A 27,749-nucleotide genomic window follows, 5' to 3' on the forward strand; every position below is an offset into this window, starting at 1 on the left:
GCCTATAGCGAGCTGCTGCGGGCCAAGTCCCAGCTGGAGGAGGAGAAGGGGCGGCTGGAGCGAGAGAAAGAGGAGCTGGGGAGGCGGCTGGAGACCAGCACCCAGGAGATCACCCGGCTGCAGGCCACCCGCTGCCCCCCCGGTAGAGAAGGGCCCGGCCGCGACACCCTGCGTGCTCCCGGCAAAGGTAAGTGCTGGGGCCGGGACCCCTGCGCAGCCTCGCCGCTGCCTCGCTGCCACTGACTCTTCCCTGGGCACTGGTCGAGTCCCTTTGCCACCCCCAACATGGTGCACCCACTGCTGCCTCCTTGCTCTTAGACACCCCAGTAGGGTCGCAGCCCACTGCCCCAAACCCCCTCCCCATCCCTAAATCAGGGCTGGCAGCCAAGAGCCCTCCTCATCCCATCACCCGCCCTGCAGCAGAGGGGGGCCGCAGGGGACGGTGCTAATCCAGGGGGATTAGGGGCTTCTGCCAAGGAGCATTAAACCCCGCCCCCGGGGGCAGCAGTGGCTGCGGAACGAGGTCCCCATCAGGAGGTCACAGACATGCCCTGCTGCAGTGGGACAGGCACCAGGCTCCCGACCGAGGCATTGGTGTTTAGGGGGGCAGCAGTCTGGTGTAGAGCCCCTCACTGAGGGCGGTGAGGGCAGGCGTGGTGGTGAGGGGAGCTAGCTGGGCCCCTGCTCACTCTGCACCTGGCTCCGCCACAGCCCCCCGCTGGGTCCCACAGCCCCTCACCTACCAGGAACTGCAGTCGGAGAGAACGGAGGTTCCCGTGTCCCGGCCGCTGGAGGAGATGGCACTCGGCCGCCCAGGGAGCAAGGACTCGGGTACTGCCACTGGCCCAGCCGGCCCCATGCTCCGCTGCTCACAAATACCGGTTGGCCCTCCTGAGGGGCTCACCGGGTGCTGCTGCCACCAAGAAATAACCCCTTTCTCTCCCCTCCTGTCCCCGAGCAGGCTGCGGTGAGCTGGTGTGGGTGGGGGAGCCTGTCGTCTTCGGCCGGGCAGAGTCCTTCGCCGGCAAGTATGGTGTGTGGATGAAGGACCCTGAGCCTGTGCCCCCCTTCACACGGGAGACCACCTGGCGTGTGGATGCGGTGGGCGCAGAGGTCCGCCAGCTCTTCCAGTATGAGGCGGCTGAGCAGCTGGCCCAGGGCTACCCCGCCAAGGTGCACATCCTGCCGCGGCCCCTGGAGAGCACGGGAGCCGTTGTCTACCGTGGTGGGCTCTTCTTCCAGCTCCGCCGCTCCCGCACTGTGGCCCGCTATGACCTGCGGGGAGAGGCCGTCACGGTTGAGAGGGAGATCCCTGGTGCTGGCTACCATGGGCAGTACCCCTACTCCTGGGGGGGCTACACCGACATTGATCTGGCGGTGGATGAGACGGGGCTCTGGGCGATCTACAGCACTGAGAAGGCCCGGGGGGCCATCGTCCTCTCCAAGCTGGACCCCGAGACACTGAAGATCCAGCGCACTTGGGAAACCAACATCCGCAAGCGGGGGGTGGCCAACTCCTTCGTCATCTGCGGCACCCTCTACACTGTCAGCAGCTACTCGGCACACAATGCCACCGTCAACTTCGCCTACAACACAGCCACCAGCACCAGCCGGGCCCTCAGCATCCCCTTTGAGAACCGCTTCCGCTACCTCAGCATGGTGGACTACAACCCTGCTGAGCGGCAGCTTTTCGCCTGGGACAGCTTCAACATGGTCACCTACCCTGTCCGCCTCTCCCCGGCATAAGTCAGGGCCAGGGACATGCCAGCTCAGCCCCTGCAAGCCCCATATGTGCCTCAGCACCCCGCTTTGCTCCCCAGCTTCCCCTGGTGTGGCCAGGAGCGCTGCCTTAGAGAGCCCTGAGTGATGGTGGAGGCCACGTGCTGCCCAGCCACATTGCCATTGGGCCACCAACATCCCTGCTGGCACCTCCAACAACATCCCATTGTGCTCAAGTGCAGCAGAGAGAAATTAAGTCCTCCAGAGCTTGGCTGAGCCAACAAAAAGCCTCTCCCCAGCCTCGGTGGGTTTCAGATATGCCATAGCAATACCCAGCCCTCAGCTGCTCCAGCATCCTCCTGGAGCACAGCAACGGCCAGGTGGGGGAGGTGAGGAGAGGCCATCTGGGAGGATCACACCTGAAAACATACACCTTCCCTAGTTGCAAGCAACCATCCTCTCTGGTGGGCTGGGGTTTGTGTTTCCAGGCTCCAGCTGAGCACAAGCACCACTGCTGCCCTCCAAGCCCCCCTCAGCAGTAGCAGTTTCAGGGAGGTCTCCCCAGTTCAAGCCAGCCTTGTGGAGGAGAGCAGTGTTCACCTACCAACAGCATCTGAGCTCTCTTGCTGCGAGCCCACAAGCCTCACTGCATCCCACACCACCGGTGCCTGGGGGCATACCAGAGCTCAGCCACCTCCAAAAATCATTTGGCAGGATCAACGGCAGTGGGGAATACGGACACTCATTGCACAAACCTTGTTTTATTGGGAAAAAAACCCAAGAGAGCAGCGATGAGGAGTCCTGGCAGAGCATCCTGCAGCTGAGTGGCCCCTTGACATGCCCTGCCCCTCTTGGCCATGCGCTTCAGCTTTACAGGCTGTGCTTGGCCACCAATGTGGCACGGCAGCTACAGCCCTGCCTGGCTGGCAGCGCTCCCCACGCTGGGCCAAAGCATGTGATTTTAACTATTTATTGTAGAAAGTTGGTAGGATGCTTTTTCTTCCCTCCCCAGCGTTCGGGAGAGCAGCAGCTGCAGCCCCCAGGGGATGTGCAGGGTCCCAGCCAAATAAAGGTTGCCCACCACCACTGTCCTGCGCCTCATCTTTTCAAACCCGTTTTTTCCTGGGGGTTTGGTGGGCTGGAGCCTGGAAGAGGGGGGGGTTGCATGTGTGTGAAGCACTGGTGCCACCCTGGATACACTGACAGGCTGAAGGTGCTGGTGAGGAGCTGTAAAGCTTTTGCTAGGAAAATGTCACATCTGGGAGGCAGCTGCTGGTAGGGCTGGCCCCAGGAGTACCTTTATTCAGCATGAAGAAGGGCTGCAACATGGAATCAGAAAAAAAGTGACAGCTTCAGCACTAAACCCTGATGATTTACAGAAGGGGAAAGATTAATGAGCTCCAGGTAGCAGTGCTGGGGGTTGGGCAGGCTGGTGCTGGGGGCATCGTGGAGCACAAGGGATGTGGCAGGACAGAGGCAGTCCCCCGCTTTGCTGCTGCAGCACCAGGGTTGGGCTGCTCACCGAGGAGATTGTGGTGCTCTGAACCAGGAGGCTGCAGGGATGGGCCCTAGCTCAGAACGGACCCTGTTCCTGAGGGCAGGAGACAAGAGGGTACCAGCAGCAGGTAGCACACCCTCCTCCACCGTCAGGGCTGCTTCTGGGTGAGTCCAGGGCAGGGGGAACGGGACACAACCCTGGGGCTGCAGCTTGGGCAGAAATTGGACCCAGAACATCAAGGGAGGCAGCTGAAAGACCCCTTGCTCCCTGGCAGGCCCAGCACAAGGCTGGGAAGCTCACCGTGAGGAAAGGCATCTCCCCATCCAAGGATGCTCCCACACAGCCACCATGGTGTGGTCTCCTGGCCTCAGAAAACAGGGTGCATAGCCCTATCCCCCGAGCATCCCTTGGTCCTGCTACAAAAACCCGGCCAGGAGGGTTGGTTGGTTGGGCCCTGGTGCAGAGAAACAATGCAAAGGCTAGGTCAAGATCCAGGAGAGTAAAGCTGGGGGTGAAGGCAGCCTTGGGGGGCACCCAGGAGCAGGCAGGGCCTGTCACATCTCCACTGGGACAGAGAAGAGGTAGGCAGACAGCAGGCGGCCCCTGCCTCCACTGACCCAGCCAGGGGCAGCCTGGCAAACAGCCGCTCACCCAACGCACAGAAAACCTGCCACCAAAGATGGGAGAACAGCATATGTCTCAAAAGAGGAGAGGCAGTGGGGCTGGAGCACCGCTTCGTCCCAAAGCTCCCAGAAAGTGTGAGGCAAGCCCCCTCCAAGAGGGAGGCCTTGTGCAGAGGTCCCTGGGGAGCAGCAGCACCAATGCCTTCTCCCTGAGCAAAGACACCAAGGGCAGAGCCCCAGCCCTTCCCACCTCTCCCTGTGCTGCCAGCGCTGGGGTCTCCTCAGGCTGGGAAGTCCATCACTTCATTACTAAAAAAAACCCCAAAAAACTAAGACAAGCCACTGTAGACAGGATTTCCAGAAAGCTGGGTTGGAGCTGAACAATGCTGAATACACAGCTTTACTTAACAGGCTTTGCAAAAACAAGTCTAGAGACCCTCCCCTCCTGCATCTCAGCAAGAAGCAAGCCCAAGCCAAGGGGGGGGGTGCTGGCTCTGGCCCCAGTCACATTAACCCACTTCTGCTCTTGCCCTTGAGAGAAGTTACCATCTTTTTGCTGACTGATTGTTTGGGTTTTTTTCTCCTTAATTTCCCCAACAATTGTTTCCCAATTTATGGGAGGTTCAGCATAATTATTTGTGATGATCAGAGTCCTAGAAAAGAGATTACATACCAAATCCTACTCAAATTAAAAAAGCAAGATCTATTCCAGCGTAAATGGCCAAGAGCAAGTTACCTGGTTAAATGTCATAAAAATATTCAATGAACTGGAGTCAGTGACTGAAAGCTCAACCTGGCCTCAAAGGCAACCAGGGTAGTTCAGGACTGTTTTGGAGAGGTACACATGAAAACGGTGTTATTTGGATGCACTAAATGCCCAAGCATTTGCTTTTAATTAAGCTTCTGCAAAAATATTATCCTTGTTCTGCTCAGTACAAGAAATAGCCAGAAGTCTGGTGCATTCCCACAACAGAGTGTGGCAAGTTTATCTGACTTTACCAGTGGCTTTACTGGAGAATTTAAGATTAATCCTGAACAGCACTTTCTTAAAAATAGTCAGGTGAAAGCTTTCCCATTTTTAGTGGGTCTTTCCCACATGAACCAGGCAGAAGATGCCTCAAACCCAGGAAACATCAGCATAACTTGGTTACTCTTTTCTAAGGCACACTTACAGACCAAACCAATGTCCACATTCACTCCATCCTCTTTTCCCTGAGTGTTTACTGTAGCTGTACTCGTATGGTTCCTGTAAAAAATGGCGATTTACCTGTGGTCTTACCTACTCCGAGGTTACTTTTGCCCACAGCTCTTTTTGTGGATTACAGCACCTTTCCTCACTCCACAGCGCTGCAGTTTTAACCTCTAAAAGAACTGACCTCGGCAGGAGACTCCAGCTCCTCTGGTGCCCCCAGAGCACCGCTTCCCGCCCAGCCACCCCACAGCCGAAGGGCTGGTGGAAGCTCAACCCCTCCTTCTGCCCTGGGCTCAAGGGCCAGGGGCAGTAGTACAGTAGCGAGTGGGTGTTGCTCACAGCAAGTCGGGAAGGGAGGGGCTTGCGAGCAGCACAAGGAAGCCTCCCACGTCCTTGGGAAGGCTCAGTCCTGCTCCCCGCTGCAGGAAACCTCTTGCTTTTAACAGCCCCTTGCTGCGAGAGTGCCTGTGTTGCCCACAGGCTCAAACTGGCCGGGTCCATCCTGGTCTCCCCCGACGAGCAGCTCTTCTCCAGGTCCCAACCCCGAGTCTCCAGCACCAGGCAGCTCACCAACACACCGAAGAGGGAACGTCTTGCAAACGCAACTGGCAGGCTCCTTCCAGGGCCAGACGGAAGCCGTGTTCTGCGAGGCCTTTGCTGGACAACAAGATCAAAAGTGCCAGGGGAAACAATCAAGCTGTTTCAAACCATTTTTCTTTAGAAGTCTGTTTTCCCAAGCTTCACTTGGCACACGATGTTCAGGTGCTGTCCTTGCATCCTGCAGCACTGCACTAATCATGAGATTACCCAGATACTTTATTTAGAGAATACTTTATTAGTTTCTGTAATCAAACCCATGTAAATAAGACCGTACATATTTAATACAGTGCGTTACCCCTGTACAAATGGAAAAAAAAATTAAGTTTAACATTTCTAGACCAATATGGCTGTTAATTTCTGTACAATGCCAACTCACACTACAAGTGGGATACTTTTTTCCAAAGTTGACAGCACAGCTAGTTTCCAAAAAATCAAATTATATATATATTTATATAAAAAGATAACCAATAGCAATTCACTAGGCATCAATAGCAGCAACAGCCTTTCCAGCTTCTGCAGTCATTTGAACAAAATTATACACATTAGACTTTCAACTCTTCCTTCCAAAAAATGTAAAAAAAAAAAAAATCCCAGAAAAAAACAGCAAATTCTGCTACTGATGTGGTACCTGGTGCTTTTTATTAGCTTTTTCAATCATTGTCTGGAAAAAAACCTCTAGAATAACATTATTAAAAACAGCTCCAGTATAGCACAGTCACTACTACATATCATAAGCAGGTACAGGATATCTTACATTCACAGAAGTATCATACAGTACTGTCCTACAGCTATAATACTAGAGGATACAATTAAAAAGGCATTTATTTGACTTTATTCTACTTTCCAGCACACTGTGGGCAAGGAGGTGGTGCGACGCAGCTCTGATATAAAGAATGCACCTTCTAGATAAAACTCTTTAATCTGATAAGGTTTCTTTTATTCTCATGGCACAGTTCTAAGTGCTCGTTGCTGTATACAGACATAAGCTGGAAACCGTTTAAAGATCACTCGCATCATATAAAGATAGCTGGACAGGTGAACAGAACAAATCTGACTACTGATGCAATGAACTTTTCAACTCCAGAGGTGAATGACTGAGGGGGGAGTGGGTGTAGAGAACACGGGTGGCCAAGTAGCATTTTCATATGGTGAACTAAATAGTGTACTGTTGTCCAAGAAGCAGCAGCCAGAAAAGTACTGCCTTCCAAGGGAAATTCAGCATCACCAGCATTACTCTGTGTTACGTTCGGTTAGATGTCACGTGGCAATGGCAATTCTGCCAGCTACATGAATCCCTCTGTTTACTACAGATAGAAGCTTCTTAAGTCACTAAAAAACTTAACACACATTACTTGGCCCAGCACCATCTTCAGATCTGCATGTTCTCATACTCATGGGTTTATAAAAAGATAAGTAGCAGCTGAAGATCAGAGCCTGAAGAAAATAAGAGAATTCATATTGTCAGCTGTGAACATGCCTCCCCAACCACCTTCTTCCTTGCCATTCCTATTTCTCTTTTTTTTCCCCCCCACTTTGGGAAGCAAACAGGTGTGTAAGCCAAAACACACGCACACACCAAAAGCAGCCTTCATGCTGTTAGAGAAGATACAAGCCCAAAGAGCCTAGAAGCTTGGTTGGATACGCAGCAGTTTGCACCCGTAACTGCTGAGAGCTTCTATGTCCCTTTATGCTGTTCAGAGCCCTGGAGGGGGAAAGACTGCTGTCTTGTCCTTCGGGCTACAAATTCATGCTGCTGTCATCTCACCCGCCCTCCCTTCTTCCCCCACCTCCACGGAAACACAGCCTCTAAGATTTTGTTTCTTCGGTTTTGATTGCCTGAGGTTTGATTGGTCCAGTTCTAACAGGTTTTGTTGCCGTGGCAGGTGCTGGGGTAGGCTTTTCCTCGGTTTTGTCCTGGCAGACTCCTGAAGAGTCAGCAATTGCCTCGGTGGGTTTGCTCCCATTCTCGTCCACTTTCTGCGCTTTGCCTCCTATGGGTTTGCTCTGCTGCTGCTGCTCAGAAAAGAATCTCTGGGTGGACTGAAGTACCTCTGCTCTCTGCTTTGCCTTAAGAAATGGAGAAAATACATTTACTGAAGAGAGGACATTGGATTTAAGAGTGACTTCACAAAGCTATTTCCTAAATGAAAGGGGAAGAACTGACTGCAGTGGCCAGACTTTCCTAGAAAGGCAGTGTCCATCCAGTTGCTTCCCAGATGTCACCACATCTGGGTGCTTGGCTCCTCAGTAGAAGCTTAATGTCATACCTAGGCTTCCCTTTCTATTCCTAATCCTCAGCCCAGAAAAGAGGATCAAGGACAACAGTTTGAAGCATCATCTAACATCTTTTTATGCCACTATTATTGCAGAACTTAAGAAGTATAAACACTGTCCACAGCAGGCTCAAACTGGAGCCTCACTCCTCTGCAGAAGTCAGACATGACCAGAAGGCAAATATGCCTGCACACTGGCCGTGCCCTGGGCTGTGCCAGCTGTCACTGCTCCTGCCACCTGGTCCGGACTTCTTGAGTGCAGGATCACAGCAGCAGAAACCAGTCTGCACATCTAAACTTTTTCCCCCCGTTGTTCTGGACACAGACTTCAGAGTCTGCAATGGGGATGCAAGTGAGCCAGGTTCAAAGTTGTGTTTTATGTAACCTGAAGCCTTATCTGCTTCCCACTCAAAGCAAGTGCTCATCCAAGGAAGTGCAAACTACTGCCTGGCTTCCTTCAAGTCCCTCCTCTGAACTATACTGTTAACCTTGACTTGCACCTGTGAAATTCAGCCTTTGTAACTACATTTCATTCACAACTTTATGCTGGACCTTTTGTTTGTCAGTGAAGTGCTGTGCAGACTGGATGCTTCAGACCAAGCACTTGACCTTGTCCAGTCTCAGGCAAAGCAGCAGTTCTATTAAGAGTTCAATCTTTTGGAAGATGCATGATTAAACCCAAAGCACTCAAACACCTTTAAATTAAAAAGGTGTGTCTTAATACAAGAAACCCCAACTACAATACAGACACTAAAGCTTCATCCATGTACCTTAAGTATTTTATGCTTTTTTACAGAAAAGGGGGATTGCAGGGTGGACACACACAATGAAACAGCAAAAGCCTGTAACAAGAGGTCTTGGCTTTAATACTATGTAGCTGCTCCAAGTAACTCAGCCAGCAACAGAATAGGAAACAAACCTGTGAACCCTGGTGCGCAGGACTGCAGCACTAGTTTAGTTTTACTGGCACCAGAGGGACACCTGAAATCATCTGCATAGATCTCAGGCATCCCCCCGAGGTTAAGGCTAGAAGGCTGTATGACTGGATCACAAGTAACCAAGCATGACAGAATAACTGACATTCTTCTGAACAGTGTTTGCAGGAAGATTCAGAAAACCAGGATTGTGTATTAGTATTTACTATGACTGGCTAGATTCAGTTTGTAATACACACTCGAGACAATACACTAAGCCATCACCTAATAAGTCTACGGAACTACTAAAACTAAATGGACCCAACACCTAGAATTTAAGGGATAATCAATTATCCTACAACCAAAAATCACCAGGAAAAGCACACTCTTTTGCTTTTACACCTCAATGCACATGTCATGGCAAATGACAGTAGATGAAGGAGGTCCTCAGTACCATCTGTTCATACAAGCAACTTACTCTGCAGAAAACAGGCTAAGTGTACAATGGTGTCCCTGTGCAGATGCCCCGCACTGCAGTCCTGCCTTGGTAAGAAGAGCTTGCCTCAGCCTGAAGGGTCCCAAAGTGCTTTAACACATTAGATGACTCATCACCTGCTACTGAAATGCAGCCACCTCTTCTGTAGAGCGTACCACATTACTGCATTCTACCACGGAGAATCAAATCACAGGCATTTCAAACCACCGGGAAATGAATCTCCAGAATCACCAAGTGGTGAGGCTGGCTACAACAGGAGGGTTTCATACTGCTGCTCAGAGCTGGGGAGGCAGATGTGAAATGATAGCTACCAGCCAGGTTTGTAGGCTTCATCACTCATTCAAAAAAATCCAGGCTCTTGAAATCTAGTTGTCAGATTGCCTTTGACAGCAGTGGCAGCATCACAACTGACCATTAGGCCACTTGAAAAAGGAAGGTCCCTACAAATTTTCTAGTGTAAAGTTCTTATAAAAAATTCCCAGGGCTTAGAGAAGGCCTGTGTTCAGCTGTTAAAGGCCCAGCAACCAGCTTAGGGTCCAGAGGCTTTTTAATTAAGGCATGATTTGCAGACACATTCTTGCCCTACAAGCTGTCAAGACTGAACTGGTGTTAACAGCACTGCTGTTCAAATACTAACCTTCATGTCTCGTTCAGCCTTCATCGCAGCCTGGCCCTGATTGCCTCTGGCTCCAGATACTGATCCACAAAGACCTCTGGCCACACGCGGTAAATGAGGGTGGCTCATAAGGCCTGTGGTCATCTGAGACGGCATCTGACTATGCAGTACTACTGGCAGCCTCTGAACAGGCGCTGGGAAGGTGTTAGTATATGGGGCTCTTACCAATGGAGGGAGCAGGTTAGGTTGAGAGAGGATCTAAGTGGGGGAAAAACAACAAAAAGAGACAATTCGCAATTAGAAAATTGCCAATTAGATTGCACGTTGGCATTAGCTTAAAGGGGAAAAAATTGCTGCTCTGCTGTCAAACTGATGTCAAGAAAATAGGCTTTTATGTCAAGAGGCCATGCTTGAACTCCAGAAAAAAAAAAACAATAGCCCTATAGAGCCATTGTGCCTGAAAGTAGTACCAAAAACTTTAAAGCAGCTTGTAGTAAGGGAGAAGACCCAAGCAAGGCAGTGGAGGAGTCGCTAGCGAAAGGCAGCCCTGGAAAGGCTAGGCAGTTTCTGCTAATGGCAATCCACACGCAGGTCCTGCAGTCAAACATTCCAAATACTACAAGACAGAGATATCCTACATTTTTACAGAGGCTACATTTCCCTAGCAGCCTGGCTACACTCACTGTAACAGGGATGCAACACCCTGGCAAGCTGTGTTTCCTGGAATGTCAGAAGCAAATCAAACTCTTTGGCATCGGCTCTGTTTTGTATAGACTGTATGACCTCCAGAGATCCTTTTCAACTTTATCTGCTCCATCAATACTTCCAAGTTGCCTCTCAGACAAAGAACTGCAAATCTGCTTTGTCTTTACACATTTAAAATATGCACTGGGACCCTTCTGAGACACAAAGCTTCTCCCCTTCCCCAACCAAATGATCTGGTTTTGCAGGATGAGGTGCATTACAGCTGTGTGGGGAAGCCAGCAGAACAACCATCTGTTCTACATCATTCACAGCTTGTATTGAATTCCTCAGTGTGCACAGAACTCTCAAAATTAAACACACCACCAAATCTGTACTACTAGTTATCAAGATCAAAGAGGGTTTTTTTTGGCTTTGATCTTGAAATCCATTTTATCACACTATTTCACTTTAAGGATTCAATTTTTTATCTCCCCATGATAAAGCCTGAGAAAACACAGCTCAATTAGAGAGTCACCAAGTCATACAGAGAAACAGATTTGTTTGTAGGAAGCCACCGGTCACCTACCTGTGGTGCAAACTGTGCAGGAAACGGCTGTGTCATTCTCACAGCAGCAGCTGCTGACTGAAACTGCTTCTGATAGACAATGCTGTTCATTTTATTGGACTGATTGTTAGGACTTGTAGAACTAGCGCTGAAGAAAAGAATACCAGTTAGAACCACACTGCTCTCATTCAGAGGATGTTTCTGTCTTTAGTTACAACTTAACTAGAAATTCAGCATTGGAGGGAAAACCAAAAATCTCTCAGCAGCTGGTATAAGATCTTCTTGTGTGTCTATCCTTAGTTTCAATTGCAAACAAACTCAGAGCTTAAAATTACAAAGAGAAACTCTAATCAGAAATACTTAGGATATGGAAAGATCCCAGGGTAAAGTCTGTATGAAAGAGACTTTTCCCTAAAGTATTCATAACACAAATACTAATGCTAAACATGCATTACCCTTCCCATCCCTGCTATCTTATATTCACTGCTACCCCTTCACACTGCGTGCTCCATCATGTCAAGTTCAGGGCTTGTCACAACAGGCATTAAGCACACACAGCAGAAGCTGCCATGTGCAGCTGCTTCCACTCTGACCTGTTGTCAAATGTTTCAAAATGCACTTGAACAGACTTCAAGAATTCACAGAAAATGTGCTCCCCCCATTTTCTTTGGCTACAAACACGACCTTCCATTAAAACTTTTAAGAGGTATTGAATCCCCATGAAATTAAATGAAGCCTGAAAGATTATCTGGGGGAACGGAACCAAACAGCTCTCAAAGAAAGAGAAGAGAGCGAACAGCCTTCTTTAGGAAATGGAGCTTGATTTGCAGAGTTCTCATGCAGAGTGTGTGGGTGATACACTTAACATAAAATGAGCAGTGGGGCACCAGTGGCAAGGAAACCAACTAAACTCAATACACACCAACATTTTGTAAACTTAAAGAACTCTCTGTTTAGTTTTCACTTCAAACTCCAGATCTACTCTGGTTTTGTCAATCTTCCCAGTGCCTCTACACTTAAGAGCAAAAGCTTAAGCGCCCTGCTTTCATTTCTAGAAGAGACATCTCATCTAGAATCTCTAACATATATACACCATCGAGGCAACTGTCCTAAATGCTGACTAGCTTGCAAGTTCAAGTTCCTTCTCCCTCATCCCATCACTTTTTTCTTAGGTGAACTACTGGAGGTATGACTTCAGCATTGAGTTCAAACTCTTATTTCTATTTCACTATAAAAAGCCTGAACATTGTCAGTCTGCTGCAGTGAAAGCCACCAAGTATAGTTACTATGCATGGGAGCACAGCTTTCAAGAACAAAACCATCTTGTAGCAAAGTTCTATTTTCAAGTTCCTTCAGCCCACTAGTAACTTCACCCACAAGCAGCCCAAAAGGTATACCATGCATATGAGCAAGACTTAAGTCTATCAATTAACCAAGCAAACCTGCAAACAGCTTACTAATTTCACTTGGGAGTAGCTTATATATCTTGCAATAATTCTTAGTTTTCCAACAGAATTCTTGCCACAACTGTCATGTAAGCCTTTAAAAGTGTTTTTACTTTGAGTACCCCAATTAAGATAAATTGTCTTAGAGCTCTATCCCCAAGTACATCTTTCCTGCCACCTCCATGCTTTCCTGGTACAATCTCAGGTCATTTAATCAAATGCTACTTTTAATCAAAAAAATATTTTTAATGTTTTATTTCAGAGCTATGTACTTCTGGCAAACTACAGATCTGAGGATCTACTGGAGTGGTGCTTTTAAGCTAAAATTAAGCACTGTATTTTATATTATTCGCCCTTTCACCTCATACCTTTCAGAACTGGCTGCTTATGCATGACTAGGTACATTTTCTAGCTCTGATTTAAAGGAATTTTGAGCTTAAGAGAGATTTACCGGAAGGGAGTGGAGGTTGGAGTAGTACTTCTACCAGTAACTGGTGGTGTTCCAGGTTTAACATCAATTCCACCTCCAAAGGCCTTCAGGTCCATTTCCGATATCTGAAAAACACAGCAATCCACATGTTAATTGTAATGCAAAGAAAAAAAATTGTATTTACTAAGTATCTGTTAGCTTACCTCATATTTTTCTCAATGAAAATAGGTCACTTAAGTGAGGTGAAAGCCCGATTGCAAAAACGGTTTCTTATTATTAACATAACCCCAGCACCACAAGCACCTCTGTGTAAAATTTTCCTGCACTATCTGGCACTTCCAGCAATCGTACTGGCTAACTTGATCTTCCTGCATAACAAAAGGGGATTTGTGACTCATTTCACATATTTCAACCCTGAAACATTTTTTTAGGGCCAATTTTCTTTCCCCATCTCAGGTACCACATGAAAATATTACATATCATCCTGAAAAATGTTGAAGTGAAGAATGTCATAAAATAATCCAGTTCTACAAAAAACCCAAACAAAAACACAGCAAAAATGGAGCTGTCATTCATGCAAAAAATCTCTGGAGCAATGAATCTTGCATGTTATTTTGCAGATGCACACAACAGAATAAATTAGTCTCAGGAACAGGATCTTTCCACACACAGCCATGAAGCATAATGGCAACAACAAATCAGTTAAAAGTGGGTGGCTGTTTTAAACTGACTTTCTTTAGCAGGAACATGATGGAACCCTTGACACAGGGCAGAAAAGTCACCTAAGGCCACCATCCCGCTGCAGTTCTTCCTCGTTTCCTGTTGAAATAAGTGATCATTTTCCAATGACAACTGCAGCAAGAAACGTGCTGCTGCTTGGAAGATGGGCTCAAAAATTATAAAGGTGAAAAGGTTTGGCCAGATCCTATAAAGCTAGAAAACTACATGGTGCAAAAAATCACCATATAGTCTGCTGGGTGACAGGATGAAAACTTCATCTAGGTGATCTGGAATTCTGGTTGCCATTACTGTCCAAGACATGGAATTAATATCTGAGAGAAATTTTTCTTATCACAGCTGTAAACCATTGAGACAGCAGGGTCATTTTATGCTCAAAAGCACCCTAAAGTCTAGGCCACAAGCTGTAAGGATTTCAGGTGCAGCTCCAGAGCTAGATTACTCCCTGCACTGGGGAAAGGCCTTGTTGTATCCGACAAAGCTTAGCTGTGTTCACATTCAGCGTTATCACCCACTGCTCACCTTAAAGTATGCTGCAACTGCGTTGTGCTGCACACTATCCGAAAATCGCAGGTGCCTGTAAATCTGTGATTCCATCTAAGACAAGAGACCTTATGATTGGAAGCCAGCTCCACACATCCCCTCATTAGCAATTACCACAGCAGCTCCATATAAAGGGGAAGAGGGAATTCGCTCCTAGGTGTTCAAGTTTCTTGCACTATTTCAGTGTTATCTCCTTACTAGAGCTGTTACTCAAGGAGAATTTTCTTCAGCTGCATGACCAGCCTTTTTTTTTTTTTTAAACACATCAAGGGTCCTGCCTTGCATACATTCTCAATATGGACCCTGCTGTGCTATTCAGAAATGCAGACCCCCAACAACATTAGTAGTTTAATTCTGCTTTAAGGTCACAGCTGATACAGAGTCCACTGAAGCCCCTAAAACTCCACTTTGTTGCACTGGGAAGACTTGATCCCATACAACTGACTCTCACACGAGACCAGAAAGAAAGTGACAAACACATGCATGACCAGAAGTCAGAAACCAGCCCTGACAGCGTAATGTTATTGGCCTGCTGCTCTAACAACATCTCTGTATTATTTTCTACATGGCTTCTACATGAAATATCCTACTAGTCCATGAAGTCGTCATCCAAGTAGGTACTCCTACAGTGCAAATGGACTAGTATCAAGTTAGCTACAAAATCTGAGCTAAACCTTTACAAAGTGCTCAGACACAGTCAGAAAAGGACTAGGCTTGACTGGCTTTTCCATCTTCCCCTCCCTACCTTTTAAAGCCAAGGCAGATTTTTAAATGCAAGCATCAGCATGGGTTGCCATGCCTGGTTTTCTGAAACAGCAGACAGCTGTGCTTTGTATTAATTTTTGTACTGTAGATCTACCAATACTGTTACCTTTCCAGTTGCAGCAATCATGCTGTGTTGAGTTCCAGCTGGGATTAATCCTCTGAAAGGCTGCGTTACTTGTGCAGGTCTGCTTAGATTTTGAGCCTGCGCTTGTGGTGGTGTGTGCTGTAGTGGTGGTTGTAAAGACTGGGGTAGGGCAATAAGTGGCTGTGCTGTGGATCCAAAGTTGGGCAAAGAGATTTGTGATCCTGGCAAAGGTACTGTCACCTGGAAAAAAGTACAAAATCACCAGTAACATAGACACAAGGGCTGTTATTTAACTTTCTTTACTAGCTCTATGATTTCAGCTATATTCAAGGTAAATGGCTTAATGAGTTCATACATTACTCAGAGAGCTGCAAGAAAATAAGTGAATTTATTGTTTAACCTGTCTTTATAATCTGTTCTAATGGCATATGGGTCTTTGCTTTCCAGAAACAAAGTTGAATGCTAGCTCCTAACTCCCAATATCATTCAGCATGATTTCATTGTATGAAAAAGGAAATTCAATTCAACTCAGAAAATAAAAGAATGAAACAGTCGTGGGGGTGGATGGGTTTATTTAATTCAAATAATTTTAGTCATCATAAGGATGCTGCTTGGTATGAAAACTAGATTTTACTTACCAGGAGTTCCAACAGCCAGCAGTTTGATCTTTAAAAAAAAAAAAATCCCAACAAGCCACAGCCTGTCCCTTGTTTACATTAACAGAGTGTGCTGTGGGCTGAAATCACCATAGAATGGTAGTGATAAGTGTGAAAGTACCACAGCAGTGACCTGAGTGGCAAGAATTACTGTACTTTATTTCCTAGTCTGACCATCAATCTACAAGCTGCAAAATTATATTCTGAGTGTGACTAGAAGAATGATATTCTCCAGATGTGAAAGACTTACTAGTGTTCTGTTCTGAAAGATAACATTAAAAGTACAGGGACAGCCAAGCTTGAACACATTAAAAGCACTAACCCTTATAAAAGGTCCTTAAAAGTTTATGCTAGATTTCCAACAGATGAGATCCAATTTTTTAAGACTTTTCTAGATTTCTGTCTTGGCAATTTTTCATGTGTATGAAGTAGGCTATTATAATAAGTCAGTCCAAAATAAGCTTTTTTTTTTTTTTTTTTAAAGCCACTTAAAGATGGAAGCCACTAGACAGCATCCTCTAAATATAACAAAATGCTTGCACACAGCGAATGAACAGTTCTTTCACAAATGAGTTCAAAAGATTTAAAATCACTGGAGTTATTTCACAAACCTCCTGATGTAGAGGTTACTGACTTGGCTATCCTGTTTGCCTGTAAGATCATCTATCTGCTGACTTCTCATTTGTTTTCTACATATTTGACATTGTTGAGATATGCAACAGCTCTGAGGTTTCATCTCAATGAGATCTGGTATTAACAATTAGGCTACACTAAGCACTTGGAGCTTGTCTGTCTCTCTACACCATCACTGATACCTGCCCCCATAAAGGCAGCATATGCCTCAATCAATTAGCAACACCACTGTGCCAACTAAATCTTTGTCTGTCACTGGAAAGTGAACTATTTAAGAGAAGGATGCCAGAGACAAGTGAGAGACATGAACCTGTAGGCCATCCAACTTCTCAGCAATTCAGTTTTTCAGTGCCGCTGCAGTAGCTTTTCTTTGCAATCAATTTTCAATTCTTGCATGAGAAGAATTCAAGATTGTCCCAGGCTGCTCCCCCCGCCCCCATCAACAACAACATACTTTTAAGAAGAATACAATTTAGGAAATTTACCATGCCATAGTTTACCTGCTGGAGAGCACTGGGAGACTGTGCAGTGTTGTAGAAATTGCTTTGGCCAGGCTGCTGAACTTGCCCAGAGTACAGATTTGAAGCCTGAGTGAGTGTAGCTCTGGCCTAGGAAGAGCAAGACACACCATTACCTTAAGAATACTTAAGAGAGCAGTTCTGAGACAGTATGGCACATCATTCTGCATTTCAACCAGTACAGCAGCAACCACAGCACAGGAAGCTGACAACCTGAAGGTTTCAGCTTGTTTATAAAGCTCTCGTTTGCAAGTGGCAGAAGAGCTCTTTATCACCTACCATAACAGATATCAAACCTGAAGCTGCAATTAGTAATGTAAGTGCAAAGAACCCTGTAATTTGGGGAACAATACTCAACTCAGATTATGCTAATGTACCTTTATGAAACTAAAAGAACACTATCTTCCAAGTGTCTTAAATTTCCTGACACACTAACTGTCATGTAATTATCACAGAAGTGGGCTTACCCCAAGCTGACCAATACTTGATTTGTTACTGTATTATCTGTAGCAAGCCACTGCAGAAATTTTGCATTTTGAAGCATTTCCTACCTGGAGAATGTGTGTATCAATAAGCTGAGAGCCTCCCAGTCCTGAAGCTTGACTAAGTTGATGTTCATATAAGATAGGAATAGGCTGTGTATTAGAAGTCTGTTGAAATGCCAGGCTTGACTGCGCCTTAGCAAGCTCTTGATGTTGTACTGCTGGGAAGTTGTGTAAGGCTGTACCAGACAAAACTACAGGTGATGGCTGAGACAAACCACTTTGCATAAAAGCTTGCTGGGATCTGCAAGAGATTGAAGCATTAAACATATAAATGCAGACAGAGCTCAACAACGAGGCATAAAAAATTAAGAACACAGGTTATATTCTTCAAAAGGAAATACAATGCTTAGTTCTATGGAATAGATTTTCACCTAAGAAAGGCAGATCTTTATTTACTCTGCACACAATAACATAACAGATGCTACTAAAAGCCACAGAAGAAAATGACTAGGCTTTTTGTTTAAATCTTAAAGTTCATTTAGCTATTTCAATGTGTGTGTTAAAATAGTTTTTGGGAAACTTAACTGTAATGTACAGAAGCTACCCGTTCATTCTTAGTTCCTGTGCTATAAAGGTAGGACAGTGGGGAACCACCATATGTGAGTAGCTTCACTTTGTCATAAACTGCTTTGTTCTCTTGACTTTACAGATCTCCAGAGTCCAACTTTTAATACTTAAGAGGTTAAATTACTGTAGGCTGACAACTGTAGCTTCCAAGTGAATGTTCTGGCTTCAAAACAGTAACACAGACATCAGACTTTAATTTTAATTAGATATTCAATTCCCTTGTCACCAGCACGGGGAAGTTGCAGTTTAACAAAGACCAAAAACAGTACAGCAAAGCACCAGGAACAGGTTGATTAGACCACCAGAAGTATTTATCCAAACATTTCCATCAAGAGCCTACTGAATAGCCACTCTCAGACTGAAGAATCAGAGTTTAAAAACTAAAACAACCCTCTCAAAATTCTTCTGCTCAGAATGGTTTTGATGTAAAACCACTTTTCACTTTATCACTTGGTCAATATGTACCAGCATAGCACAGGTCCTGTTAGGGCAGTGGCCATGTGCTTGCCTGACAGAACACCCAGACCAGCCTTGTCCTGTACCCTTCCTTAATTGCAAAACACTTACAGTTGCACTCTGAGCACTGGAGAAACTTTTCCAGAATGTATGCAGAGGACTGTCCTCAATGTAGCCATAAACATTTCACAAGTTTATGTTGTTGCTTATTTCTAAACCAGTAATCTGTACATCTCAAAGCTTATCCTCCTGTGCATCTTTAGAGATGTGGGAAATGTATTCACACTCTTAGAAATAGCACCACCCCAAACACCATTAATACTGGGTTTGTGCATGATCTGATCAGCCATAAGCATTTGTTTCATCTGGACCACATGCCAGACTGATTGTGTTTCTGCAGCTACAGAACTGTTTGCAACAATTTTTGTCAGCTGTGGCAGGACTAGTAGTATTTGGTCCAACGAAGTCAGCCAAACACAAAGTCCGGATACCCATGTAGTCAATTAAACCCTTCTGTGGCTTCAGCCTTTTACATTGCAACAAGCAGGTTTTTCTATAGCACATGCAAAACGCTGAAATTAAGTTTCCAAAGAAACTTTCTCAAAGTGAAACTAACAGAATTTGTCAGAATCATACCACTCTGAATCAGTTTTGATAAGAAGTGCAAGGAAGCTTTGGAAAGCCTCACAGTGGAAATGTGTCTGGCTATTAATGCCATTTGAGAAATACTTCTCTTCCTATTACCTTTTGTAGCAAACATAAAGAATTTTTTTAAAAAACACACCCCCACTATCCCCTACGCATCTGAAATTAGGTTTCTACCACCTATGGAGTTCAAACTAGGGTTTCAAAGCATTTCAAGACTCCAATGTTGGTTTGATTAAAAAATAACAAATTATTAAATTAAAGGGACAGACTCCTCTTTTTCTGTTCTCTTAGTATGGAAGACTTGTTTTCAGATTTTTTTTTAGCCTGGTTTCCTGAAGATATAAATATAATACATAATTTTTGAATACACAATTTCACAACTATATATACATACACAGACTAGCCAGACAATCTGCACAGACAGTTCTCAGCCAAACAGATGAAAGATTTTTGGGGAAGACAGGAAGATGAGGCAGCTATTGAGCACAGAACACAAGTCTGCAGGAAAGCAAGTTCTCTGCTACTCAAAACCCAAAGAGATTTGCATATGCTACCTACCTATAAGGTTGTAAGGAAGAGTTGAACAACTCTTGGGCTTGTGAAACAGCTGGTGCTGCTCCTAAACTCAGCTGAGCTTGATGCTGTCCTTGCAGGGGTGCATAGATGGGGATGGGGATCTGCTGAACTGAAGCAGGCTGCATAAAAAAGAGACTATTAAACATCCAAGGACAAAAGTCACATAGAAAAGCTAGTTATAGGTATGCCAGGATTTGTGTAACATCAGAAAAAGTAAAAAAAGAATGTCAAATCCCAAGGCTGCTTGTAGAGCTGGTACTGCTCCCATTCAGAAAATTACTTTCTAGTTCAATTTTAAACTTTTCCTTGCAAATAACCAGCAGAAACAAAACGAATTTTTTAGATTTGCATACAAAGCAACTGCACAAGATTGCAGACAATTCTGTTTTCCATAAGTTGAATAAGCCTGCACTAACATGGCTACATAAACACCTCCTGTGAATATGTACTTTTACATAAAGTATGTTTTTGAGTGAAAGCTTATTCTCTCAGCTTTCATGATAAATGCTTTTACTCTCAGGACCAGCAGAGACCAAACACTGCTTGCATACACCAGAATGCAATAGCAAGGGCAGACATGACCTCAGTATTGCAGAATCTTTAGTCCCATTCTCTCCTGCTCCCATTAGCTCATCAGTAGAGCTTTAAAGGCAACATGGACAGAGAGGGCAAAAAAATTAAATCCCCAACTACCTGAGAAAGCCCTGGTTGAAAGCCTTGCTGCTGGGCCAGAGAAGGTGGTGCCAAACGCGCATGTTGGGTGTTGAACAGATGACTTGTATCCATGTAAAATGCTGGGATTTGAGCTGCAGTACCTCAGGAAGAGCAATACAATTAGTACCCGATTCCAAACATTTCCCTGCTAGAAATGTTAGAAACATCAAGAGTTAAAATGCAGCTACTCCCAGTACTTCCCAGTGTGACAGCTACCAGAGAGACTGGGAGAAGAAACTGAAAAGCTGGGTGCTTGGCCAACTTCGGTATCTTCCAATTCACCCCCAGAATCTATCAGTCTTGCATAAGCATCTTCAGTCCCATGCAATTCTTGGGGGACGAGCACCAGATTCTGGCCAAAACAGGCATTTGGGTAAAGGAAGGGGAAGAACATGCTATACTGTCATGTAATTTAGGTTAACTATATGTAGGGTTTTCTTTAAAGGAAAATGTCAGGATTCTAAACTATTGTAGCACTTTAAGGAAGGAGTCAAGACTAAATCATTCTTGGTCTTAAATAGTGATTTACAATTCTGCAACAGAAAATGATACATTATGAGATTCAAATTTACTTTCCTCAAACTAACACAGCGTTATCTTTATACTTACTGATAGAAACTTGCATATTTAGAGTAAGACACAATTAGGGAGCATTTGCTTACAGAATGCTCTCCATCATTCTGTCTCTATCTGGAGATAAAACCAGAACTGAATTCAACTCTCCAGCTTCAGAATTCCCAAAAACCAGACTCAGCTTCTCAGCCACGAACACTATTACCTGCTGCAGACTGAGACACATAGACCTGGGGACTTTGCTGTTGCTGAGCAATAAGAGATGGCATGCAGCTCAGCTGGGAAAAGTGACTGGCAGAAGCTAGGCTGCTTGTCTGCAACTGTTGTGGTTTCACTTTACATATATTAGGAGGGTCTGAGGTGCTTGCAGTCTTCGTACTCAGTGAAGAGGTGGTGTATGTTCCAGCTCCTAGGAGGAGAGAAGCAACTGATACACCATAAAACAGCTAAAGATATTTCAAAGCCTCATCTTTCAGTGGTCAAAGTTTTGGGACAGCTACACAAGCAGAGTCACAACTGATAAAGGACACGGACACCTAATGCAGCTTCTTCCATCAACATCAGATGGACAGAAGGATAATTCTGCTAAGTTCACTACAGAAAGTGCTGCAACTGTAATACATCTCCCTTCTCAAGTACAGGTGCATAAAAAAATACTGAACTAGACATTTTGGTTAGTTACGCAACAAAATATTGCAACATACAGTGGTTGTGCCTCTCATGACTGAGAGCCAGTGTCCCAATAAAGGTCTCTTTCACACACTTCAGCTGAGATTTGGGCACACATTCTAATACTCCAAGGTGTGAAGATTTAATCAGACATAGCATCTTTTGTTTACTGCAAAGAACCAAGATGGAAACCAGCACTGCTTGTGAAGAGCAGCTGGACATGTGCTCTGCTAGTACGAAGGGGCTTTGGTATGAGCTGTCAAAGCTCCCAAAGCAAGAGCACAAATGAAACTAAGACTGCAGTTAGCTGGGTATCAGAACTACCATCTCCTCCAAAATGTGCTTGCTTGCCTTCACATTCAGCTGAACAAAATGAAACCAATAAGGCAGCCAATAGGAGAAGTTTACCTCCTCTTTCAAGTCCATACAAGCAGCATAGTCAGAGATGTCATCTTATTCTTTTCAGCTGACTGAAATTAAACAGGTGAAGTATTTCCCTTGTAAATTAAAAGGTATCTGGGAAACTGTTGTTCAGATCTGACATTTCATACTAGTATAAAACTCCTGTTAGCTTTGCATTAAACATAATTCTAAAGAGAATCTTATGTAACTGAGGAACAATACAACAGAATACTACAATCTTGACATGTGGTACCTGATAGCGAAGTTGTTGGTGTAACTGAGGCCACAGGAATAGGAGGCATTGATGCACTAGAGAAAGAGCTGTAAGTACCACTGCTTGGCCCAGTGTTGCTGCTGCTGCTGCTGCCACTGCTGCTGCCACCAGCAATGGGAGATGCTGCTGAGGTCACTGGCGAACTCTTCTCCCCCATGTTTGGGGAATTTTCCCATGCTTTGCGTGCAGACTCCATCTATTTAAAAGAAAACAAATTTCCTCATCTATTAGGAAGTTTCAACTAGTCAAACAGTCTTTTCACAGTTCTTTTTAGTTCAAAAGGCAATTCAGGCTTCATGCGAGCCTCTTTAAGTCACCATAATCGTGCAACTCTGTTCATGCAAAAAAGCATACAGCCTTAAGTTGGAGCTTCTAATCTGTTCCAACTGCACACGTGCATGTTCATCTTAACATTCAATGCTCAAAAGAGAATTCACTCACACTTATTTGGCTTGGTTTTGTTTGACATGAAGAGCAAAAGACAGTGAGCAAAAGAAATGTAAAGAAACCCCCTCTAAATATTTCCATGAAGTCCTTCACTTACAAGTTATCTGGGCCATTTAAATGAAACAGCCCCTTGCCTTCTTGGTAAATCATCCACTATGAGTGATCACCAAAAATATCTAATGCACACTTCAGTAAATATGAGAGCAATCAAGCTTAGATTTCCAAAGCAACTGCTGTTCAAGAAACAATCACAAGCTAACACAGCTGGTGCACACCACTTTACGTTAGTGCTAAAAATGCTTCATGCTCCTCTTATGAGTTTAAGTCTTGCACGGCAAGGAAGACGAAGCTTCAATTTAAATTTTATACACAATTATCTTCCACCAAAAGTGAAAAGACCTATGGTTTTATTTCAGCCAATACCAATCTAATTATTGCTACATTAGACACAATGCCAAATCTGAACTGAAGCACTTTTGAGGAACTACTGAAAAAGAAATAACAATGTTCAGACTACACTCAGTAAGTAATTTAAAGGCTCAAACACAGTCCATGGACTTCTCTACAATCTTCAGCTGTCCCCATATGAAACAAAGATTTTGCTAGCAGAGCTGGATGCCATAGGTTGAAACTGCTCATCTGGCAGACTAAGCTTCCCAAGACCAGGTGCTGGTTTTAATGGTATATGTAAAAGGGCAAATATATACTCACCAACAAACCTGACCTTACTGCCTGGATCAACAGAACCCCCTAACTGGGACTTACAGTCTGTGAAAGTAATTTTCTGCCTACCCTGTTTTGCATGAGTTAGGCACAGTCAAGACAGACAAAACATGACTTCATCTGGATGCTTCAGAAATGACAAGAAAAGCAAAGCATTACTGAAAGAAATGGGTAACAGGTGATCAGTACACACCCATGTGGAAAGTGGAGTTCTGTAATTCCTTGAGTGTAAATGGTGAGGAGGGAAGTTTTGTTACTCTTCAAATTGTTTGGAGTTAAGTCACCTATTTTCAAGATCATCTTCCCCAGCAATTACTCTGTTTCCCCTCCACAACATTTTCCTCCAAAAGGGTTCTGATTCTTGCACACAGGGCAAAATTCAAAATTTATTAATCTGCTGGACAGTATTTTGCTTAAGGTAGAGTATAGGTAAGACTACACACTCCTTTGTGAACACCACAGGGTCTGGTAAGACAGGGTAACAATCCTGTACTGCATTTGTCTAACAAAGAGTGCAGAACTACCTGAGAATGTCTGAATAGAGAAGGTGTAGAAGCTTCTACTATGTTCAGTGAGCTTCATGATGGCCCAGAGAAACTAATAGCAAAAGGTAGAGTCTACATACTGCATATTGTCTTCCAATTTGCAATAAAGGGCATATAACAGAGTCCTGAGTTTTCTAGCAGCTTTGCTTTTAGAGTGCTTCTTAATAATCTCTAACTTCTTAAGCCACAAAAAAGATGTGCAAGAGACTGGTAGTCTATGAGTGCCTATGCAGCACCACCTACAGACCAGATATGAAGGAGTAAGAGATTTTAAATTAAGTGAGGCAGGGGAAAACGCTGTAATTTCACTTCTTGCTTACGAGAAAAAGGAGAGCACAAGCTGGATATCATGGTTGCTTGAGGGTTCTCTTCACCATTGACCAATAATGGTCCAGTATCCAAAAACTTAACTGGAGACAAATATCCATGTGCATATCCTTAACTACGCCAAAGTTTAAGTGATCAGAAAGTCAAAACATGTCAGATTCTGGAGCAGATGCCTACACAAGAATTTTAGATGGAACCCTGGAACATGGAAGAGGGCCAGGCAGCTTAGTCTGAGATTGCTTTGGACTTTCTTTTGCTCAGCTCCTTACCTACCAATAGCCCTATCAGCTATGTGCTTAAGAGGATGTCTGCCTTAGTAAAGGTGTCTTTAGCAGTTACTCCAAGGGAACAGGAGATCTCAGCAAGCCTTCCCATATAAGCACCTTATACCTACACTCTGGCAAAATGATGCCAGGTAGTGGGAACAATTGTGGCTGAGTTCCCCTGCCGAGTCTCCTTGCAGACAGCCATCTGTGAAAGGGGACAGGGGAAAGAGCAGCTGCAAGGATTATTCCTTTATGGAAGCAGAGTCTGGAGATTTTGTTCTTTTAAGAGAAGGAAGGAAATGCTTTCCTTTCTGCTGCTCTGAAAGTATCTTTTAAAAGAAGCAAGGATTATATTGAAAAGGATGATGAAGAGCAACCCTGCTCTGTCTGGACCAGAAGGTCTGTTGTGAAAGAGACAGTCTCAAGTGCATGCTTCAAAACCAGCTTTGAAATGCCTTCAGCATTTGCAAAAGGAGGCAGAGCTCCAGTGACTGGAATAGAGAAATTAGAGACAAAGCTGCTTCCATATGCCTTTCCATTCAGATTTTAGTGTGCGTGTTCTTCAAGGTATCCTCGAAACATGGATCCTTGACATATTTTGTTAGCAAATATCCAAGATCTGTCATCCACTGAGAAAGCAATCAAATCACGGACACCAGCACAGCAGAAAAAGAAACTGCAGGATGAATGACAAATGCCAAAGTTTGCTTTAACTGAGCAGTGTCACATTCTTCGCAGCTTCATGCTATAGTAACATTCCTACCTGTATTACATGTGAATCAGATATCCAGCTGCTGAACAGTTAAGAGACTACTATTTTAGAAAAACACTTCCAGGCACCAGAAAGTCAGATTATGGTAGTTTATTACAGAAAAATGCAACAGAAAACCAGGTTTTTGTTAAATTACTTGTCCCTCCTCCAGCCCTCTCCCCATTTTTGCTGGTCTATTGTTTTAAAGTGATGTTACATTTTTTTCAGGAAATAAAAAGTGTTAACAAAAGAAAAGCAAAGACTCAACAAGAGATCATTAATAACTATCATCTGTAGAGAACACAGGCAAGCAGGTGTCAAACCATGCCAGTGAGATGCAAGTCTCACTGGGATTGATAAGCAAGTTTCTCCAAAGTGTTAGTTCTGCATCCAATCCCTAGTTTCACTACTTCTTTCAAAAATGTAAAGCAACTAAGTTCAAACATCACTATTCCTTAATACTAGAAGCAGCAACAAAATTTCGACTGGTTCAGTCACCTACAGTCAAAAATCACAAAGCAGATCTAGCACACACAAAAAAAAAGACAAACCAAAAACTTCTAAAGATACAGTAGCAAAGCTATAGCCCAACTCTGTGTTAGTGAGTTATACAAGACACACAGTCCAAAATCCAACAAAATGGGAAAACACCATTCAAAATATTCTACACGCTTACTCTTCACTGGAGAGCAGAAAACAACATTTATAACACAACAACACACGTTCTAACTGATCAAACTGCGCTTCATAGACATCAAGACCACCTACATTTCATTATTTAGAACTCGAGCCAACTCAAAACCACATTATCACTGCACCAAAATCTTAACAGCTAAGAAATCAAGCTCAGCTTACCAAGCAACCCCTTACAGCCTTTACTACCAAAACAGGCAACCTACTTTAAGCTAAACTCTAGAAAAACCTCAGATTCTGATGGCTTGTCATGAACACTACAGTACAATGCCTAAATGCTAGGGTCTTTTTTTTCAGGGCAGTGGGAGCCAAGATTGGTTGAGATGCCAAGTGTTAATGCAAAACGGGGTTAGAGATTTATAATTTAAATGCATCCTTTGATAAGAGTCTTGTGTTTCAGCCATCCATTTATATGCAAAAGCAGGTCAGCAGAGGAAACAAAGGAAGGCTCTAAAAAAAAGGTTCACCAGCAAGTTCTCCATTAACTTTTTCCCCTGCATGCAAGAAAACGACCCTTAGAGGGATGTGGTACATACCTTGAGGGTGAGGTCGACGGTAGCGGGAGAAACTGGAGTTAGGCTGGAGCTCTGTTGTAGAGTCTCCCTCCTAGGGAGGGGAAGGGTGTGGGGCAGGGGCACCTGAAAGGCAGGCAACACACATCACATTCGAACTACGTCTACTACAAAAGCCCCAGAAAAGCAAAGCTCAAGCTTCATTAAGTGAGCTACAATTTCTTCAAGGCTTGAGCGTTTGGCAGGGAGATTTTGATAAAACGAGGTGAAAATTTGGTAGGCGGGAAAGGCCATTCAGCAGGTGCTGAGATGCTTCTCATTTCTTTTTAAGAGGCTGAAGACGAAGGTTCTAAAGTATCCATGTCTTCTGCACAAACAAATACCAATTTTCTGCTTTGGGATTTACTTTAAAGCATGATTTCAGTTTACTGATATGCAAAAATTCTTCCCAAGCCAAGTCTGTCCCCTTTTGTACCAATACAGTACATGGGGCTTCATGACCTTGAGTTCTGAGATGCAGGTTCTGCAAGAGGAAGCTATAAACCTCCAAAGTCACAGGACCGTGAAACAAACCAAAACAGATTTGCCATCCAATAACTGAATTCAGTTATCTTCTCTCTCAAAAGATGAAAGATGTGAAACCTAAGGAAAAAAATATTTCTATCTTTGATAAACTATTGCTATCTTTGACTAAGAAAACTCTGATTATGTTCCTAGAAGCTTTAAATGAAATGTATCAAAAATACTGCAGTGGCCAGTCTATTACTTCTAACCATTCCCCTCTCCATTCAGAGCACAGCTAATAGACTTCCACTGGATGAGATCGGGCTAATCCAATAGACACAGATACTGAAGCTTTGAAGCAGATGACAGCACAGATCCTTTGTGGCCAGGAGGCCCTATTTCCTGTGTTGGAAATCCAACTCCAGAATGCCACAGCAGAGCATACACTAATTAACACAAAAGAATTCAGTCTTCCACACTAACCACCAATGACAGAAACCACACCGCCACCAGAAAATCCATCAGGAGAGTAAGTTCAACCAGTGTTGCTTCAAAATCACATTA

The 27,749-nt window shown here is 44.4% G+C and overlaps 2 protein-coding genes across 11 annotated transcripts in view; one reads left to right on the plus strand and one right to left on the minus strand.

The window, feature by feature from the left end:
* On the plus strand, positions 1-2,805 carry MYOC (myocilin; the record flags this gene model as incomplete). Its single annotated transcript, XM_026853995.1, has 3 exons — positions 1-187; positions 712-831; positions 962-2,805. Coding segments are annotated over 3 exons (1,092 nt in total), but the record flags the coding sequence as incomplete, so codon positions are not given.
* Positions 2,806-5,847: 3,042 nt separating this feature from the next.
* Positions 5,848-27,749, minus strand: part of PRRC2C (proline rich coiled-coil 2C) — a 64,891-nt gene continuing 42,989 nt past the window's right edge. For 4 of the 10 annotated variants that reach the window (XM_026853457.1, XM_026853454.1, XM_026853451.1 and 1 more), the window contains 11 exons: positions 26,706-26,807; positions 22,397-22,613; positions 21,278-21,481; positions 20,479-20,600; positions 19,768-19,904; positions 17,545-17,779; positions 16,961-17,083; positions 15,208-15,426; positions 13,077-13,180; positions 11,202-11,328; positions 5,848-7,699 (listed from right to left, as the gene is read on the minus strand). In XM_026853457.1, the coding sequence (XP_026709258.1) occupies positions 7,439-7,699; positions 11,202-11,328; positions 13,077-13,180; positions 15,208-15,426; positions 16,961-17,083; positions 17,545-17,779; positions 19,768-19,904; positions 20,479-20,600; positions 21,278-21,481; positions 22,397-22,613; positions 26,706-26,807 (1,851 nt within the window). In that variant the 3' untranslated portion in view covers positions 5,848-7,438. The remainder of the gene's footprint in view (positions 7,700-11,201; positions 11,329-13,076; positions 13,181-15,207; positions 15,427-16,960; positions 17,084-17,544; positions 17,780-19,767; positions 19,905-20,478; positions 20,601-21,277; positions 21,482-22,396; positions 22,614-26,705; positions 26,808-27,749) is intronic. The other 6 variants (XM_026853461.1, XM_026853458.1, XM_026853460.1 and 3 more) reach the window with 4 other exon arrangements.

Source organism: Athene cunicularia, assembly GCF_003259725.1.
Source record: "Athene cunicularia isolate RWA chromosome 8 unlocalized genomic scaffold, athCun1 chr8_part1, whole genome shotgun sequence".
In the NCBI taxonomy this organism is placed as follows: domain Eukaryota; kingdom Metazoa; phylum Chordata; class Aves; order Strigiformes; family Strigidae; genus Athene; species Athene cunicularia.